A 20,164-nucleotide genomic window follows, 5' to 3' on the forward strand; every position below is an offset into this window, starting at 1 on the left:
TGAATTTTTTTAAATGGCAGTGCACCTTTTCATTACGCTCATTTGATAGAAATTTCTTTTCTCTTTTCGATGATATAACATGATAGTACCCTTATTCAAAAAAATTTATTATAATTTGATCAGTAACATTAATCCAGATATCATACATCAAAATAAAACAATTGAACAAAACGAAATTAGCAGTAAAATGGCTTTCATCCCAATGAATGTTCAAAATCTTCACTACAGGGCAGTGCCATCACCTATCACAAAAGGCTTGAAATAAAAATTATCTTTTATTATACCTGAATCACAATCCCCGTTTTAAACACTCAAATGCGTGCGAAAAAGGGCCTTTAAAACACACGTGCTTTAAAGTTGCTAAGTAACGATACTTCAAGTATGACTTTTGAAACTGTCATCTGGATGAAATAAAAAATCCTCTTAGGTCGCTTTCTGTAAATGCAGAACATTTCTTTGGCTTTTGTACCTATCCTTTGGTTGAAGCTTTCACAAACGCGCGTAATTTAGGGTATGCTTCCAAATCTGTTCCACTTTTTAATCGCAGCATTGCTTTAAAGTTTTGAATGAATGCACCAAAATATAGAAGATTTAAATACCTTTGACATTTCCTTCATATATGCCAGCATTATGGATGCATTTAAGACTGTATTCGTAAGTAACTTCCTATTCATCCATGGAAACAACTTTTCGTATTCTTTATAATAGGCTTTACTGGAGTTGGATTTTACACGTACCAACGTGTGTTTAGATTTTACAACAATCGATTTAATGGACGGTGTATTATCTTTTTCAACGGAAATTGTTTAATTCACAAAGACGATGATTTTTATAAGCAAACGTCAAGTGACATTTCCATGGCAATCGTGAAATTACGAACACCCAGCCCACTTAATTAGACATGTATTCGAGTATAACGTCAATATGACTTCATTGTATTTCCTATTTTTAAATTATACTGCAGGTATAATAAAAAATACTATAAGATACACGTGTATAATTGGTCTTTAAAGCACTTGCAACGTTAAAGGCACTCCGCTTTGCGTCGTGCCCTTAAACTCGTTGCGCGTGCTTTAAAGACTTGATTATACACTTGTATCTTAATATACTATTTTCTACACCACTGCTAAAGTGGTACGTCATTGAAAAGAGAAAAAAAATCTCTATGAAATGAGCCTAATGAAAGTGTGCGTTACTATTTAAAAAAATTCAATTGTGTTTCGATATTTATTTGTTTTCTGAAATAAAAACAATGGAATGCTGTCTTATTATGGGAAATAAAATGCTAAACAAGTTTCATTTAGAAAAATTTTGTATACAGTCAATATTTACCGAGATATATACTATATTCCATACAAAATGGGCACTCTGTATAATAATAATATCACTGTATACAGTACAGCAACTGATGGAAACGAAAAGAACAAAAAATAGCAAGCAAACTCTGGAAAGCTCTGGGAGTTTCAGGCAAACTAATAGAGGCAGTCGAAAACCTGTACAGAAACAACAAAGTAGCCATCAAAACAGGAGCGAAAACAACAACAAATTTTGAAACAACTAAAGGCCTACTACAAGGTTGCTCCACATCACCTAGAGCACACCTTAAAACATTGGAAAGGAAAATGTGAAGGAATGGGAGTGCCAATAAGGCACAAGTTTTGCAGATGAACAAGTGGTTATTGTCCAAGACGAAGAAGATCTTAGTTTTATGACAAGTTAAAAGAAGAATATAAGGAAGGGGATCTAGTAATAGATGAAAACACGAAAATAAAGGCAGTAGAAAAGTTTAGATGTCTAGGTTACACTCTAACCAAAAATACAAGCACGAAAGAAAATCGAATATTTGGATAATTGGTGGAGAAGGTATTGTGGACTGACAAAGCAAGAAAGAATAAGGAATGAGGAAATAAGACAGAGAATGAAGGTGCAAACAGACGCCCTGAAATTCATAGAGGAGAAAAGACTCATGTGGTATGGACACGTTAAACCATGTAGTAGGAGCAGGTGGATTAACAGAGTGACGGATTGGAGCCCTACAGGTAGAAGGAAAAAGAGAAGACCTAGAAGACCGTGGAGAGATGAAGTCTTTTTGCAAAGAAAAGGGAACGCCTACTTGGAAATGGAACAAATTAGACCAGAGGAAGTAACGAGGGTGCGCCCTATCAAATCCTGGACTTTTTTAAGGATACAGTTATTGTTGAAGGCTAGACAATGGACCAAAAGGCCAAAAGGCTGCGACTACCCCTTAGTACCAGAGTTGGACTGGGTCACTGGCTCAACTGGGTCACTGGGTCGCTGGGTCACGTCATACTCTTTTCAGTTAGACCCAGTGACCCAGTTTGACCCAGTGACCCAACTTGACCCAATTTTGACTCAGTGACCCAGTTTGACCCAGTGACCCAGTTTGATCCAGTGACCCAGTTTGACCCAGCGACCCAATTTCACCCGGGGACCCAATTCGACCCAGTCACCTAGTTTGATCGAATAACGCAGTTAAGTCAGTGCCCTCGGTTCAAGTGTACAGATTATGCAATAAATGAAATGCTGGGTTGTTGAAAATAATACTCGATTGCTTGACAACTGCCATTTCTGTGATGTTTGCTGTAATACTGCCGTAAAAAACTTTCCATGTCCCGACTTGTATTAGAATAATGTCATTTCTTTGCTTCAGGGCTTACCAGTTTGCTTACAGGTGTTCATTCACATTTAATTTTTTTCTACTAGTTAGCTTAATCCAAATAAATCTTTTCGCTAAATACTGGGTCAAGATGGGTCACTGGGTCAAGCTGGGTCACCGGGTCAAGCTGGGTCACCGGGTCAAACTGGGTCAAGCTGGGTCACCGGGTCAAGCTGGGTCACTGGGTCAAACTGGGTCAAGCTGGGTCACCGGGTCAAGCTGGGTCACCGGGTCAAGCTGTGTCACCGGGTCAACTGGGTCACCGGGTCACTGGTTCACCGGGTCACTGGGTCAGTAAACTAACTGGGTCACCGGGTCACTCTATGCTTGACCCAATCCAACTCTGCTTAGTACTATAATAATAATAATAAATACTATTCTTTTATAAATGATTTTGCATGACCTCCTCTAAATATTTGGGTTTCATTTTCTGAAATATCAACACAATCTGGTACCTAAATGGGGAAACTTCCAAAATTTACTTATCAATTGGGTCAAAAATAAATTCCCTCAATTAAGCTACTATTGAAAGATAAATAATTATATTCTAATTACAATTCCTCTGTCTTTTTAAGTTGACATAATTGATTTAGTTCAGATGAAACCTCAATTACCAATAATAACAAATAAATGCCCCCCCCCCACCCGCCTATTTTTGCTTGGTAGTTTGTTTGAAAAAACTGTCACAACGTTTTTGGATGGAGCCCAACTCCGACGCTGGAAACAAAAAGCTTTAGCTGGAGACTTACAGAGATAGGGCTGACTTTCTGTTGCTTAGTCGCCTCACACGACACGCAGTGCCCTGTGCGCCAGGGTGATTATTTCCCACCCCTACACGTGTAGATCATACGTTCTCTTTCTTAGCAGAGTTGGTTGATTATTCAAACATTCCAAAACCATTACTAATTCGTTAATTTAATTAGACAAAACAGATATCAACGTCGTTAATTACGCATTAAATTTGAGCGAGCAGCATTTCAAAACGCATTAGCTATGGCGTAAGAGAATTGAATTTTATATTTCGATTATTGAGGTTGTTTTATTACTTTTCAATTTTGTGTATGTAAAAAAATTGTCCACGGAAAGTGGAAAGGGTGTAAGTGGTAGGGTGATAAGGGTTCTTCTATTCCATTTTGAACTATTTTTACTATGGATCATTACTTATGCTACTGGTAGTCTTCCTGGTTCCTCAATGTCGCTATTATGTCAACTCTTGCATTATGCCAAATATGAGTTTCAGGTGTATAATTTATGACCTGCAGGAATCTGTGAAAGGTGAAATTTTAGGGGATGATAACTGTAACGATCCAAATCTGCGCTGGCACCAAACTCAAAATTTGCTAAGTGCTTTACGCAGTTAATTTCATCAGAAAACTGAGTGACGCAAAATTCAAATAAATTCACAAAGCCAAGGTTTATTAATTTCGCAAAACGAATTATTTACCTATACGAAACGTGACCAACGTCTATAATTATCGACTAGTTTTGTCTTCCTGGAGAGATTTCCTCCCACGTACCTACAACGTACGTTCGGCAGGTAAAGGGCATGTTCGAGGTTAATCGAAAACTGGGTCAGGCGACGCGGCAATTTCTTCCGATTTCTCTACGGCCCAAATATTCTTTTAGGCAAAAGGTGGGTCAGAAAATTTAACCGTTTCGCTCCGTACGCGAAATTCGAGTGCTCCAGTTTTGCGTTTGTGGAAAGATGAGCCCCGCGAGAGTTTCAAGTGGGGCGTCGCGTTTCTGATTCACGGTCGGCAGGTGAGGTGAAAGAGAGGCGTCGTACACCAGGTGAGAGAGCTTCTGCATAAGGTCGTATTGATACCCTCGCGAGACAGGGGAATCGCGCGTTACAGTTTTTTTTTTCTCTCTCGAGAATTGCGGAATTAATTTTTTTTAAGGGAAGTGACCACAGTGATGAACGATAGTTTTGTTAAATCGCAAAAATCAGACCTAATTCGAAGGTAAGCCAAATTTTTGGTTGTTTTACCCCACTTTTTGTGAAGGATCAAATTTAGGTGAATCCCTCTTTAAAACGCCTGGAAATGCTCTTCCGCCAGTTAGAATGACAATTTCTATTTGTCGGAATTTCCGCGAGGAAAATACGCGGAAATTCCTATACGTAGCCTGAAAACTGCTCCAACTTGTAGTTTCAATTAACTTCGCAGACCATTCGCACTGTAAAATTTCAATTTCGTGCACTCCCCCATTTAATTTAAATTAAATTGCCAAGTAAAATGTTGATAGAATACGCCAACAAATAGAGATGCATATTACAAGCCTCATAAGTAGCATAAATAGAAATTTGCAAGCGACAATTAGTACCTATAGATTTCTATTTGATTAGACAGGCATTTGACATTTAAATCTCTTACAAACAAAATTGAGAATCTTCTCATCCCAAAATCGCGAACGCAAAAAAACTAAAGTTTCGCCCTACTTTTTTCGTTATTTGGTTTGTTTCCTAACACTCCTAACAAACTTTTGAAGTTGCTTATTGCATTTTGGTCCTTGATTAGCCTAGTCACGAACATGAATTCTGCTCAGTTTTAACGATCACTTTAAATCTTAATCCAAAACTAATTTAGTTGAGGAAACGGATAAACGACATGGCAGAGAAATAAAAGTCGCTGCTATTGGTAAACCTGACTATCCAATCAAATTAAATCAAATCAAATCAAAAACCCCTTTATTAGTTTTCTCAACCCCTGACGGTGGGTGCCGAAATTTCGCTAAAATCCATTCGTAAATTACGCGTATTTTTATAAAAATCTTCTATTACTAGGCACTCATCCACCTCCAGGGGTGGTTTTTCTTAATAGCGCATCAAATATTTTTATTTAATTGTTTGATTGTACTAAAATGCTCTGCCAACAACCCTGTATAGGGGCTAAAAGAGATCTACCCCTATCCGTTCGTAAATTACACGTATTTTTATAAACATTTTCCTTTACTCGGCACTCATCCACTTCAAGGGGTGGTTTTTTTAAGTAGCGCATCAAATATTTTTATGTATTTGATTGATTATAGAAAAAGGGACCACCAACAACCCTGTATAGGTGCTAAAAAAGATCTACCCCTATCCGTTCGTAAATTACACGTATTTTTATAAACATTTTCCTTTACTCCGCACTCATCCACTTCAAGGGGTTGTTTTTTTAAGTAGCGCATCAAATATTTTTATGTATTTGATTGATTATAGAAAAAGGGTCCACCAACAACCCTGTATAGATGCTAAAAAAATCTCCCCCTATCCGTTCGTAAATTACGTGTATTTTTATAAACATTTTCCTTTACTCGGCACTCATCCACTTCAAGGGGTGGTTTTTTTAAGTAGCGCATCAAATATTTTTATGTATTTGATTGATTATAGAAAAAGGGTCCACCAACAACCCTGTATAGATGCTAAAAAAATCTCCCCCTATCCGTTCGTAAATTACGTGTATTTTTATAAACATTTTCCTTTACTCCGCACTCATCCACTTCAAGGGGTGGTTTTTTTAAGTAGCGCATGAAATATTTTTATGTATTTGATTGATTATACTAAAAGGGTCCACCAACAACCCTGTGTAGATGCTCAAAAAAATCTACCCCTATTCGTTCGTAAATTACGTCTATTTTATAGAAAGACATCCTTTACTCGACACACATCCACTTCAAGGAGTGGTTTTTCTTAATAGCGCATCAGATATTTTTATTTATTTGACTGATTGTACTAAAAGGGTCCACCAACAACCCTGTGTAGATGCTCAAAAAAACCTACCCCTATTCGTTCGTAAATTAAGTGTATTTTATAAAAATAAATCCTTTACTCGGCACACATCCACTTCAAGGGGTGGTTTTTCTTAATAGCGCATCAGATATTGTTATTTATTTGACTGATTGTACTAAAAGGGTCCACCAACAACCCTGTGTAGATGCTCAAAAAAACCTACCCCTATTCGTTCGTAAATTACGTGTATTTTATAAAAATAAATCCTTTACTCGGCACACATCCACTTCAAGGGGTGGTTTTCTTTAAGTAGCGGATCAAATATTTTATGTATTTGATTGATTATATACTAAAAGGGTCCACCAACAACCCTGTATAGGTACTAAAAAAAATCTACCCCTATCCTTTTGAAAATTACGCGTATTTTTATAAAAATCTTCCATTACTATAGGCACTCATCCACTTCAAGGGGTGGTTTTCTTAAGTAGCGCATCAAATAGTTTAATGTATTTGATTGATTATACTAAAAGGGCCCACCAACAACCCTGTATAGGTACTAAAAAAAATCTACCCCTATCCTTTCGTTAATTACGCGTATTTTTATAATAATCTTCCATTACTTGGCACTCATCCAGTTCAAGGGGTGGTTTTTCTGAATAGCGCACCAAATATTTTTATGCGTTTGATTGATTATACCAAAAGGGTCCACCAACAACCCTATTTAGGTGCTAAAAAATCTACCCCAATCTGTTCGTAAATTACGTGTTTTTATATAAAAATCTTTCATTACTAGGCACTCATCCACATCAAGGGGTGGTTTTTCGTAGTAGCGCATCAAATATTTTTAGGTATTTGATTGATTATAGAAAAAGGGTCCACCAACTACCCTGTATAGGTGCTCAAAAAATCTACCCCTATCCTTCCGTAAATTGCGCGTATTTTTATAAAAAATTTTCTTTACTCGGCACTCATCCACTTCAAGGGGTGATTTTTCGTAGTAGCGCATCAAATATTTTTATGTACTTCATTGATATTACACTAAAAGGGTCATCCAACAACCCTGTATAGGCGCGAAAAAAATCTACCCCTATCGTTTCGTAAATTACGCGTATTTTTATAAAAATCTTCTATTACTCGGCACTCATCCACTTCAAGGGGTGGTTTTTTTAAGTAGCGCATCAAATGTTTTTATGCATTTGATTGATTATACTAAAAGAGGCCACCAACAACCCTGTATACGTGCTAAAAAAAATCTACCCCCCAATATACGAGACCTTCGATTATATTTCCTCCAATACCACAAGTATACAAATTTCATGCCATTTTGGGATTCTCCATTGGATCTCGATTTCTTTACTATAATAATCGCAAAAATCTTCATTTCTAAAAAATTGTCGAAATTTTTTACCAATGTCTTCAAAAACGAGCAGAAGCAGTGTTCATACTTCCCAAAAAAGTTCCAAAAAAGACGCTAAGATGGTTCTAAGAAGCACTTTTCTTCTGAAAAGCCTTTTTGTATTCTAGTCTGTTGTGATTTAAGTGCAACCGTTGTTTCTCCTTCTCGTCATCTTTTTTCTCATTTCGTTTCCGTCTATTTTTCCTTTCTCGTCCTCTAACCCCTCTTCATCGCTTTCTGATTCTCTTCCTCTTCCTTTTCCTTATAGTGATTTCGGAACGTGGTGCCTTGAAAACTTCCTATCGGGTTCAAGTAGGGGGTACTGTAACGTAGGAGCAGTTCGGGAATAGTGCAGGTTATCAAAATTCATTTTAAAACTGGCTTTTGCGTATACGTACGTCGAAACAAACTTGATGTACTAATAAACCAACGTCGATTTAGGACATGCCGGTGTAATGACGAGATCGTGAGGTCACAATCATGAATGAGCGTAACTGAATATGGCGAAAATCTCCGTTCTCGTTTGCTAGCGGATATGCAGGTGGCAAAAAAAATCGCATTTAAGGCCATACGGGCGGCTAGGTAATTGACCCGATTCATTCATTATCCTTAGCCATGCGTTACGAGAGTGTGAAATTACATTCATTGTAGTTTTTTTTTCGCATTATTTCATAATTAAAAATATCGTGATAGTCATTTGCTCGGGCCCGGATGTAGAATATGTTTCACGTTTCGAAAAGTGATATTCAAAAGTCGGTCACGCCTGATTCTTGTCACTTTTAAAACTGTAAATCGAAAAATTTAAGACACTTCAATCCGGTCGCTCGCGTAACGGTTTTTCTTTAATTATGTGGAACATATACCCAGTTACACTTCGCTGGAATGTTTTTACTTTTATGTCGTAGGTACCTCAAGGATGTAGTGGAGGTAAACTGAATAACGTGATTAGTATACCTTATGGAAATAGCGACAAACAATAGATTACTAAAGCTATTGAAAGTGTCGACAATTAAATGACAATGTAATAGTAATCGTCATGGTCATGGATTTGACATGATAATGACGATGTAAAACAATCACATACTTTCCCTTCAGTTCGCTACTGACTTACTGCACTTGGGACATTTTTTTAATTGTCGTTGGTCGGGTACCTACCATGGGTACCCAGTACCGTTATGAGTCCATGAAGGTTGAAGTTTTATTTCTAAACTGGAATTGCAATTGACAATTTTATGCAACAACTTCTTGTGGATAAGTTCGCTGAACCGTCTTTTTTATACGATCAAAATGGATTTTTGATTAAATGAACTTGTACTTCCACACTGGCCAAAATGGCAATAGAATGTTTTCTGGGTAAATTTAAGTGAAACCTGAAATAATCAACTCATCTAGTTTTCCAACTTGACTGATAACAGATTAATCTCTTCTTTTGGGAAAAGAACGTTCCATTATCTGACTTGAACACCACCCTTCCGTCAGTCAGCAATTTGGAAGGAGTCCACGAAGAAACCAAACACTCCCCGAGAACTGGCTGACTGCCCAAAAAAATTAGAAGAAAAAAAATGCCGTACAACCTCATGTACCTAAATGATGCAGAAAATAAAAACCGGAATTTTTATTTGTCTTTTGTTGTTTAAGGATTACATAGACTTCTTTACCCGCCCCTAACCCCGTGGAGGTCCCCGCAATCCTAACTTAGGTTTTTATTTTTGACTTAATTTTGTTCTCTGAATTTTGCTGCAATACTCGCCAAATAGACTTCCAGTAATTTTGTGTTCTAAAATTTGATTTTTGATAATGGGTCATTCGTGGCTCTCTCAAAGTATCGCGTACCAAAAATAAGACATGCAATCATTAAAAAAAACAGTAAAATGTATCAAAAGATGGAGACTTACTCAAAATCGTCGCCTTGTTTTTGATGGCCTGCACTCTTCAACAGGTAAGTCCTCCACTATTGGTGGATAGTCGTAGTCGTCCTCCATAGATACAGTATTGATTGAATAGTCAGGGTTGTCTTGTGGATCGTCATCGTGGTCCTCTTCGATGATGATAAGGGCAGCATTCTGGCACGTTTCCCCAGAGCAAATAGCCTTGCTTGCGAGAACATGCAGTCACCTCTGTATCCATTCTTGCATTAAAAAAAAGAAGTTTTATGAGCGGGGGGGGGGGGCATCTGGATGAAGGAAAATTCTTGTTTCGTTCCCTAGGGCTTGTCTGTCTGACGTCGCCCCATGTTCTCCCTCAAAACATTCAGCCCTAAGCACTTTTGTGGTATTTTTTCACAAAAGACTATAAAACCTTGGTTTCCTAGCAAGTATTCTTTACTTCAAGAGCTCCTAGTGTTACTTTTTATGGTCCCTGACATTCATGATAATGTTTTGGTAATTCTGGGGAGTATTTCATACCCTCAGACCACCCCGGTGCTACGTTCTCCCTCAAAACATTCAGCCCTAAGGACTTTTGTGGGTTTTTTTCACAAAAGACTACGAAACCTTGGTTTCCTGGCAAGTATTCTATACTTCAAGAGCTCCTAGTGTTACTTTTTATGGTCCCTGACATTCATGATTTTGTGGTATTTTTTCACAAAAGACTATAAAACCTTGGTTTCCTAGCAAGTATTCTTTACTTCAAGAGCTCCTAGTGTTACTTTTTATGGTCCCTGACATTCATGATAATGTTTTGGTAATTCTGGGGAGTATTTCATACCCTCAGACCACCCCGGTGCTACGTTCTCCCTCAAAACATTCAGCCCTAAGGACTTTTGTGGTTTTTTTCACAAAAGACTACGAAACCTTGGTTTCTTGGCAAGTATTCTACACTTCAAGAGCTCCTAGTGTTACTTTTTATGGTCCCTGACATTCATGATAATGTTCTGGTAATATTGGGGAGTATTTCATACCCTCAGACCACCCCAGTGCTACGTTCCCCTCCAAAACATTCAGCCCTAAGGACTTTTGTGGTATTTTTTCACAAAAGACTACAAAACCTTGGTTTCTTGGCAAGTATTCTACACTTCAAGAGCTCCTAGTGTTACTTTTTATGGTCCATGACATTCATGATAATGTTCTGGTAATATGGGGAGTATTTCATACCCTCAGACCACCCCGGTGCTACGTTCTCCCCCGGAACATTCAGCCCTAAGGACTTTTGTGGTATTTTTTCACAAAAGACTACGAAACCTTGGTTTCCTGGCAAGTATTCTATACTTCAAGAGCTCCTAGTGTTACTTTTTATGGTCCCTGACATTCACGATTATATTTTGGTAATACTGGGAAGTATTTCATACCCTCAGACCACCCCGGTGCTACGTTCTCCCTCAGAACATTCAGCCCTAAGGACTTTTGTGGTATTTTTTCGCAAAAGACTACAAAAGCTTGGTTTCCTGGCAAGTATTCTACACTTCAAGACCTTCTAGTGTTACTTTTTGTGGTCCCTGACATTCATGGTTATATTTTGGTAATTCCGGGGAGTATTTCATACCCTCAGACCACCCCGGTGCTACGTTCTCCCTCAAAACATTCAGCCCTAAGGACTTTTATGGTATTTTTTCACAAAAAACTACAAAACCTTGGTTTCTTGGCAAGTATTCTATACTTCAAGAGCTCCTAGTGTTACTTTTTATGGTCCCTGACATTCATGATAATGTTCTGGTAATACTGGGGAGTATTTCATACCCTCAGACCACCCCGGTGCTACGTTCTCCCCCAGAACATTCAGCCCTAAGGAGTTTTGTGGTATTTTTTCACAAAAGACTACAAAAACTTGGTTTCCTGGCAAGTATTCTATACTTCAAGAGCTCCTAGTGTTCCTTCTTATGGTCCCTGACATTCATGATTATATTTTGGTAATTCTGGGGAGTATTTCATACACTCAGACCACCCCGGTGCTACGTTCTCCCTCGGAACATTCAGCCCTAAGGACTTTTGTCGTATTTTTTCACAAAAGACTACAAAACCTTGGTTTCTTGGCAAGTATTCTATACTTCAAGAGCTCCTAGTGTTACTTTTTATGGTCCCTGACATTCATGATTATATTTTGGTAATACTGGGGAGTATTTCATACCCTCAGACCACCCCGGTGCTACGTTCTCCCCCAAAACATTCAGCCCTAAGGACTTTTATGGTATTTTTTCACAAAAGACTACAAAACCTTCGTTTCTTGGCAAGTATTCTATACTTCAAGAGCTCCTAGTGTTACTTTTTATGGTCCCTGACATTCATGATAATGTTCTGGTAATACTGGGGAGTATTTCATACCCTCAGACCACCCCGGTGCTACGTTCTCCCCCAAAACATTCAGCCCTAAGGACTTTTGTGGTATTTTTTCACAAAAGACTACAAAACCTTGGTTTCTTGGCAAGTATTCTATACTTCAAGAGCTCCTAGTGTTACTTTTTATGGTCCCTGACATTCATGATTATATTTTGGTAATATGGGGAGTATTTCATACCCTCAGACCACCCCGGTGCTACGTTCTCCCCGGAACATTCAGCCCTAAGGACTTTTGTGGTATTTTTTCACAAAAGACTACAAAACCTTGGTTTCCTGGCAAGTATTCTATACTTCAAGAGCTCCTAGTGTTACTTTTTATGGTCCCTGACATTCATGATTATATTTTGGTAATATGGGGAGTATTTCATACCCTCAGACCACCCCGGTGCTACGTTCTCCCCCAAAACATTCAGCCCTAAGGACTTTTGTGGTATTTTTTCACAAAAGACTACGAAACCTTGGTTTCCTGGCAAGTATTCTATACTTCAAGAGCTCCTAGTGTTACTTTTTATGGTCCCTGACATTCATGATAATGTTCTGGTAATACTGGGGAGTATTTCATACCCTCAGACCACCCCGGTGCTACGTTCTCCCTCAGAGCAATCAGTCCTAAGGACTTTTGTGGTATTTTTTCACAAAAGGCTACAAAACCTAGGCTTCCTGAGAAGTATTCTATACTTACGAGCTCCTAGTGTATTTAATCTCTGGAACCTCCAGATTCTAGTGAATCTACTGAACCACCTGAAGCAACCAAATCTCCTGAATCACCCCTTGCATCCCTTGAGTCTATGGAACCATTTCTTGAATACCGAAAAGATAAAATATAATGCAGTTCAAAATTAGAGAATAATAATACGTACAGATGAAGTCCACAGAGTAATTTTGTACAATTATTTACAGCTCAAGATGAGGACAATACTTTTAATCTTCCTACACGTATCTCTATCAATCGGACTCGATTCCTCGCCCAGTCTCGGTCCGAACGTGGAACAACTATCTCCAATCTACTACACCAACAAAACGTCCGAGCCTCGCAACTACCAATCGAGTGCCATACAGAATTACAACGTCGAGATTCCAAATGAACCCTACACCATAGGCTTCCAATATCACAATTACGAGCAGATGACGAAATTCCTGCGGGCGACGACGTCCAGATTTCCAACCCTCACCGCTCTGTACTCCATTGGAAAATCCGTACAGGGCAGAGATCTATGGGTCATGGTGGTTTCGGCGTCACCGTACGAGCACATGATCGGCAAACCAGACGTGAAGTACGTCGCCAATATGCACGGCAACGAGGCGATCAGCCGCGAGTTGATGTTGCACTTAATTCACGTGAGTGGCGGATAGAGCCCCGAGGTGAAGCTTAAGTTTGTTTTGCAGCACTTGGTCATGAGCTACTCCAGCGACCCTTACATTAGATGGCTGTTGGACAACACCCGCATTCACATCTTACCCTCGATGAATCCCGACGGATTCGAGGTGGCGAAAGAGGGTACCTGCGATGGTGGACAGGGGAGGTACAACGCGCGAGGTTTCGATTTGAACCGCAATTTCCCCGACTACTTCAAGCAGAACAACAAGCGCACCCAGCCCGAAACCGACGCGGTTAAGGAATGGATTTCGAAAATTCAATTCGTCCTGTCCGGAAGTCTGCACGGTGGCGCTCTGGTCGCGAGCTATCCGTTTGACAACACACCAAACTCGCGTAAGTGTTCTCGGCAATTTCCAAAAGTCAACAATGAATTTTGGCCTTCGAGAAATTCACTGTTGATTATTCCACCACTGTATCTTAGTTGTTTATGCTGCAAGGAATATGCAGATCATCGGCGTTGTGCTCCTGTAAGTGCCTGCGGATCGTACACGTTTAAAGGGCGGGTAGTTTTATTAACCAATTACCTGTTGCAGTGTTCCAGAACTATGCAGCGCCATCTCTAACACCGGACGACGACGTTTTCAAACACCTAGCCTTAATTTACGCGACTAACCATGCCAAAATGAGTAGAGGTGTCGCGTGTAAGTCTTCCACGCCAGGATTCAAGCAAGTGAGTCCTCCACCTTCGGCTAGTAATACTTTCAAAAGCACCTGGTTTAGGGTATCACCAACGGAGCGGCGTGGTACCCCCTGACCGGAGGCATGCAAGACTTCAACTACGTCTGGTACGGTTGCATGGAGGTCACCTTGGAGGTGTCATGTTGTAAATACCCACCAGCTCAAGAGATCCCCCGCTACTGGGAGGACAACAAAATGGTAGGTGGACCGTTGCGCGGCTGAAGTCTTAGAGTTGCGCTTTTCAGTCGTTAATCAAATTCCTATCGGAAGCTCATAGGGGAGTTCACGGTTTTGTAATGGACGAGGGAGGCAGTCCCATCGAGAAGGTATCGTTGAAGATCAAGGCGCGCGATATCGGTTTTCAGACGACACGCTACGGTGAGTTTTGGCGAATTCTTCTGCCGGGAATGTACAAGCTGGAAGTAAGTGGACGGCGTTGCCGATTCTGGAATAACTTTATCTCCAGGTGTATGCTGATGGATTCGTGCCGCGAGAAATTGAGTTTATGGTTGTGAATGATCATCCGACATTATTAAATGTTACTTTATACCCGGCTAAGGTAAGTCTTGTAAGTTGAAACGTTTATATCTGGAGATCTAAGTGGTTTAACCGGTTTAAAATACTAAACCATGCACTTCTACCTGTATATTTGCACAAAAGAAACCTCCAAAAATTACAGGATGTGTGGATCCAGATGGCAGTGGTGGGGGATAGCGTTGATGAATAGCAGGAGTTTCAAACCGCTTCTGATTCTTCTAGGCCTCTAGCTCTTTGGAACTTGTCAGTTTCCTCGATTTTCTCGCCTCCTTCTACTTCGCTGGCTTCTTCAACATCATTCCGGCATTTTGACTAGGTACCACTTTCCGTCACCCTCAGCTTCCTTGCTCAACTTTCTCGGGGCCACCACTTCCTCTCCTTATTCGGCCTCTTCCGTTGCGTCGACTTCTCCAGCTTCTTCGATATCCTTTACTGTCAAACATATTTCACTATTTGAACCATCTTCGACTACTTCACCAAAGACCTCGACTTCAGTGTCTTTTCCCCGATCTCCTTCTTTTCGTGTTATTTTTCGGTTTATTCATCATTCATGGCGACTTCAGGTTCACAATTCTTCGTCTTCCGTCTACGTTGATTATTTTGGCTTCTTTGACCTCTCTTGGAACCCTTTAGTTTTACCTTTTTTTCTTAAATTTTTGGGAATTCCTTGACTGCTTTGTCTTTTTTGGCCAAAAGTGTCCATGAACTTGGCAGGCCTACTACAGCAGACCATGGTTCTGCTTACTCATATCGTTAGTGTTCCGTTAGTGCCGCTGAAGAAATCGTTAGTGCACAAAAGGAAACTTACTATTTTTAAAAAATATTTGTGGGCCTGCTAACTTCATGCCAGCAGACCCATTTGAGAAAATCGATGCAATCTTTGCACTAGTTAAACTGGCAGCGTTCGTGCTCGTTAGTGCCGCCAATATAAACGTTAGTGCTCAAAGTGTAACAGCTCAACACGTTGAAAAAAGGGGTCTGCTAACTTCATGCAGCAGACCCACATTTGTTAAATTGGCCCTGTCCTAATGCGAATTTGAAGCAGCTCGTTAGTGCTCATTAGTGCTTCACATGCGAACGTTAGTGCCGGAAGGGATCCTCACCAAACCACCTCAAAATTAAACGTGGCTTATTGGGACCTGCCAACTTCACGCCGGTATACCAACAAACGAAATCCGTTTGGTTTTCTACTTTAATCGATCAATCAGTATTAGTGTTCGTTAGTGTCGCAAGAAAAAGCGTTAGTGCTCAAAGCGCAACAGCTCAAGATGTGAAAATATGAGTTTGCTTTGTGAATAACTATATAACGATTAAATTAGTGATGTCTTTATTAGCTCTGGTTTCTATTTCTGACGTTTACAAGTGAAGTCCTAACGAGCACTAACTTTAGATTCGCATTAAAGCAGGGCCACTTTAATAAATGTGGGCTTGCTGCATGAATTTAGCAAACCCATAATTTCACGCTTGAGCTCTTGCGCTTTGAGCACTAACTTTTTTTTGCGACACTAACAATCACTAATAGTGATAGATCGATTAAAGTAGCAAATCAAACGGATTTCGTTTGTTGGTCTACCGGCGTGAAGTGGGCAGGTCCCAATAAGCCACGTTTAATTTTGAGGTGGTTTGGTACCTTTTTAACGCGGATCCCTTGCAGCACTAACGTTCGCATGTGAAGCATTAACGAGCTGCTTCAAATTTGCATTAGGACAGGGCCAATTTGACAAATGTGGGTCTGCTGCATGAAGTTAGCAGACCCCTTTTTACAACGTTTTGAGCTGTTACACTTAACGTTTATATTGCCGGCACTAACGAGCACTAACGCTGCTAGTTTAACTAGTGTAAAGATTGCATCGATTTTCTTAAATGGGTCTGCTGGCCTGAAGTTAGCAGGCCCACAAATATTTTTTTTTAAATAGTAACTTTCCTTTTGTGCACTAACGATTTCTTCAGCGGCACTAACGTGCACTAACGGAACACTAACGATATGAGTAAGCAGAACCATGGTCTGCTGAGTAGGCCTGCCAAGTTCATGGACATGTGTAAGTCTTCAAAGCAAACCTTCCAAACAAAATATCCTTCTGAAAGAACAGCAAAAGGCTTCTCTTCGGATAGCTGCCTCTTTAACATCTCGAGTATCGTTCACTTCACTAGATCTCCCCAATATTCCTCTAACGGAGGACAGAGTACTATACTACCTGATCGTAGCCTTTTGGAATTTTTTGCTTCCTTGACTTTCTCGGCTCCTTAGGTTTCTCCCTCCCTTGTTTTTTTGTCTTTTTCTGCTTCTTCGGCATCCTTCTCTTTTCAGTGACTGGGGGCATTCTTGTCTTCTTCAATTGAGTATTCCACGTCCATTTTGCGGTTTCGTCATTTTTATCGGTTCGCTGGGCTCCAAGTCAGAAGACCTTTGGTGTTCTTCCTCGGCTTGTTCATTATATTTGGGCTCTCCAGGTTCAATAGTCAACACTCTGTTAATTCCTCTGATTTTTCGACTTCTTCCGATCTTTAGTCTGCCTTCGCTTCCTGGGTCTCTTCAGTTCCGCCGCCTTCTTCCACTTTCCTCCCTCCCTCCGTCTCTTTTTAGTACTTCAACAGCTACTTCGATTTCTCCGACTACCTTGGCTTCTTTCTCGACTCCTGATATTTCTATTCTATTCTATTTATAATGGGAGCCCGACCAGACTGCACTTAGGCACACCAAAGGTCCATTGTTCCTAACCCCTTTCTTTGGCAACTGGGTTCTGAGCCCGTTACCTACTCTCAATAATGGATAGGATGATAGGCTCGTTCCCGAAGAAGACCTTAGCACTCCGGATTAACGAAGAGGCTATGGCTATGGAGGAGCCCGTCTAGCACCAGGCACCACAGCAGTGAAGACAACACTCTACTCTGCGGACATCCTACCGTAACCGACGAGCCGATTGAGAATATATTGACTGCTCCCAAGCATGGCGCGGATCTTACGAAGTTTTTGAACTTCAGGAAGACCCTCCATGTTACCACAGAAGGTCTTCGTTTACACCTGGCTAAGCGGTCTTAAGATCTTCCCAGTCTGAGGGCTTAAAAAGCCTGCGAACCTTCTTAGGAACCTTTTCAAGGCCTGTGTTCCACCAAGGTGTTCTCTTCGTTCTTCGAAAGGTCCGGAGGTTACAGCTGTTCTAATATGACGCTGTTTACTAATGCAGCCCCCTCTTCCGCCTGCTCTGCTTTCCGACAGAGCAAAGGTGGCTCTCACCGTTTTGCCACATAGCCCAGTCCTACAGGCTACAAGGACAACCTCCTTCCCCCGCGCTGTGCCGAGAGTAAGGGCTGCTCCCTAATTTAAATCGTTCCAATCAGTTGTTTCCAAGTACCTACTCCTGAAGGTGGTCGCTCTTCGAGTTCGTGTCCGTACTGGTCCACACAACATGGTGTGCGTTTGCTTCACAGCCAACCACAAGAGGGCGCCCACCAAATAAAAAATTTCGACTGTACCCTCAGCCTGGTAGGTGAAGCCCCTTTCGAGTCGCACGGAAAATGCCTGCCCTATTACCGATGGGGGCCCGGCTTGTTGTTCCACCTGACGAGCACCCCACAAAGGGGGATTATGGTCCATACAATTCCCACGAGGAGTGGAGATACACTCTCACCTGGACACAGTTGCCTGCCCCAGGGCTTGGCTGTCAGCCCCTTCCCGAAGAAAAGGTGCCATCATTCAGAGTTCGCCTTGTATCCGAGGGACACCGTTATCGGCACGGTCACTTTACGATCATTCAGGTGTCTGTGCGGGCACGGGTCATGCAACACATAAAATTGCATTTATTAGTCGCCTCTTACGACATGCAGTGCGCCGGCCCCTACGTGGGTAAAAATAAAAACATGTTCAAAGCGTTTACGATAAACTCAAATAACATACTAACAATGTAAATAGTGTAATATATTGGTCTCGGTGTGCTCTTTTTCAGTACGGCGTCATGTATCCAAAACCTGTGACTTCTCCCTCAAAAAGTATGATAGCGCCGGTACCTCCGCCACCCTCCGACGTTGACATAACTTTCCCACAAGACTAATCTGTAGCAAATTACCTCCTATTGTAAGTACTCTTCTTTCGCTTGCTTGTTTAGAGCCTCCATCCCATTAATTATCTAACCGCATCGCGTCGTCGCAATGTATCCTACTGTCTCTATTTCTAGCGTAAAGATGGCGCTTATTACCGTCCACATCCACCGCCGCACTTTCAACAACACGGACCACAGCACCAATCACCGCACCATCCGAAAGAGGCAAATGGAATAATTTCGTCGATTTCGAGCGGTTTCAACAACCTCTTTGGAAACATATTTGGATAATAACAAAACCAGTTTTAGTTTCAATAGCCCGTTGCGTATAGTCCGAAGGAAATGATCTCTACATAATATACAAATGCATTTATGAAATTTTAATTTATTGATGGGCTACGCGAGCCTCAAGCCTGTAGAAAAAAAAATTGTGAAAATAAAGTTATTTATTTACTTTGCAGTTATTCAATATGTCCTCTATTTAATTTTTGATTATATTCATTCTGAACACCCTGTAAGTAGTTCTCCTTTCCTATGTGAAATATCTCCTAAGGCCGCTTCTACATAATCTTCCTATAAAATTCCTAAGATTGTTACCTGGGTTCTGGTAATAAAATTTCCTACATTGTAATGGAGAGCCCTATAACGCTGGTGTGTAACCAGAGCTGGGTAGTATTCGATTTTGTAAATACTTTTTAGTATTCAAATCCTTTAAAGTAAAGTATTCAAATACTTTGTAATTAAATACTTTTATGGAAGCAGTATTTGTATTTGTAACTCAAATACTTTCACAAATATTTAGTATTCGAATACTTCGCAAGGTATTTGAATACTTAACTTCCCAATCATAAGTTATAGAGTAGAAACTAATTTCGAGAGAAAATTCAAAGGGCTGTAACTTTTGAACTAGTAGCCCAACCTTGGAACTGTTTGAAATTATGGATTCTACAGGCCACAGTCTATAAGAAAATTTTTTTCCGGGTCGATCTGAGACAATTTTTTTTTCGGGCCTCAAAAAAAGGCAGTGTATAACCTTCCTTTTTTACCAAAAATCGACTGCACCAAAATTTCCTGGGAAACACTTTTTCTTATTAATTTTGGTGCGTAGAATCCAAAACAATTCGTACTTTTTCGATCAGACTTCTCAATCAAAAGTTATAGACTAGAAACCAATTTCGAAAGAAAATTCAAACGGCTGTAACTTTTGAACTAGTAGCCCAATCTTGGAACTGTTTGAAATTATGGATTCTACAGGCCACATTCTATAAGAAAATGTTTTTTCCGGGTCGATCTGAGACAATTTTTTTTTCGGGGCTCAAAAAAAGGCAGTGTATAACCTTCCTTTTTTACCAAAAATCGACTACACCAAAATTTCTCGGGAAAACACTTTTTCTTATTAATTTTGGTGCGTAGAATCCAAAACAATTCGTACTTTTTCGATCAGACTTCTCAATCAAAAGTTATAGACTAGAAACCAA

At 40.3% G+C, this 20,164-nt stretch overlaps 1 protein-coding gene and 1 long non-coding RNA gene across 6 annotated transcripts; one reads left to right on the plus strand and one right to left on the minus strand.

Moving 5' to 3' along the window:
* The first annotated feature begins 4,319 nt into the window (after positions 1 to 4,319).
* On the plus strand, positions 4,320 to 19,142 carry LOC116177988 (carboxypeptidase D). 5 transcript variants are annotated; one of them, XM_031497201.1, is made up of 9 exons: positions 4,475 to 4,641; positions 12,957 to 13,394; positions 13,443 to 13,767; positions 13,968 to 14,104; positions 14,155 to 14,310; positions 14,358 to 14,534; positions 14,579 to 14,680; positions 18,594 to 18,721; positions 18,822 to 18,963. In XM_031497201.1, the coding sequence occupies exons 2-8, from the start codon at positions 12,963 to 12,965 to the stop codon at positions 18,696 to 18,698; spliced, it is 1,434 nt and encodes a 477-aa protein (XP_031353061.1). In that variant the 5' UTR covers positions 4,475 to 4,641; positions 12,957 to 12,962; the 3' UTR covers positions 18,699 to 18,721; positions 18,822 to 18,963. The 5 variants fall into 5 exon arrangements, with proteins under 5 accessions (XP_031353059.1, XP_031353061.1, XP_031353062.1 ...); XM_031497202.1 differs by having other exon boundaries at positions 14,579 to 14,671; XM_031497199.1 differs by lacking the exons at positions 4,475 to 4,641; positions 18,594 to 18,721 and adding an exon at positions 4,320 to 4,468 and having other exon boundaries at positions 18,822 to 19,142.
* Positions 9,694 to 12,974, minus strand: LOC116177994. Its single transcript, XR_004146790.1, has 3 exons — positions 12,917 to 12,974; positions 12,739 to 12,856; positions 9,694 to 9,902 (listed from the first exon to the last, which is right to left on the minus strand). It is a non-coding gene; the product is annotated as an uncharacterized LOC116177994 (long non-coding RNA).
* Positions 19,143 to 20,164: the final 1,022 nt, after the last annotated feature.

This window comes from Photinus pyralis, unplaced genomic scaffold (genome assembly GCF_008802855.1).
Source record: "Photinus pyralis isolate 1611_PpyrPB1 unplaced genomic scaffold, Ppyr1.3 Ppyr1.4_LG8, whole genome shotgun sequence".
NCBI lineage: Eukaryota > Metazoa > Arthropoda > Insecta > Coleoptera > Lampyridae > Photinus > Photinus pyralis.

What these genes read in the sequence shown, in the direction of transcription:
- LOC116177988 (XM_031497199.1), top strand. Translation starts at nt 12,963, where the DNA reads ATGAGGACAATACTTTTAATCTTCCTACACGTATCTCTATCAATCGGA. An exon ending in TGATGTTGCACTTAATTCAC is followed by an intron (nt 13,395 to 13,442) that starts GTGAGTGGCGGA and finishes TTTGTTTTGCAG; the next exon opens with CACTTGGTCATGAGCTACTC. An exon ending in TGACAACACACCAAACTCGC is followed by an intron (nt 13,768 to 13,967) that starts GTAAGTGTTCTC and finishes TACCTGTTGCAG; the next exon opens with TGTTCCAGAACTATGCAGCG.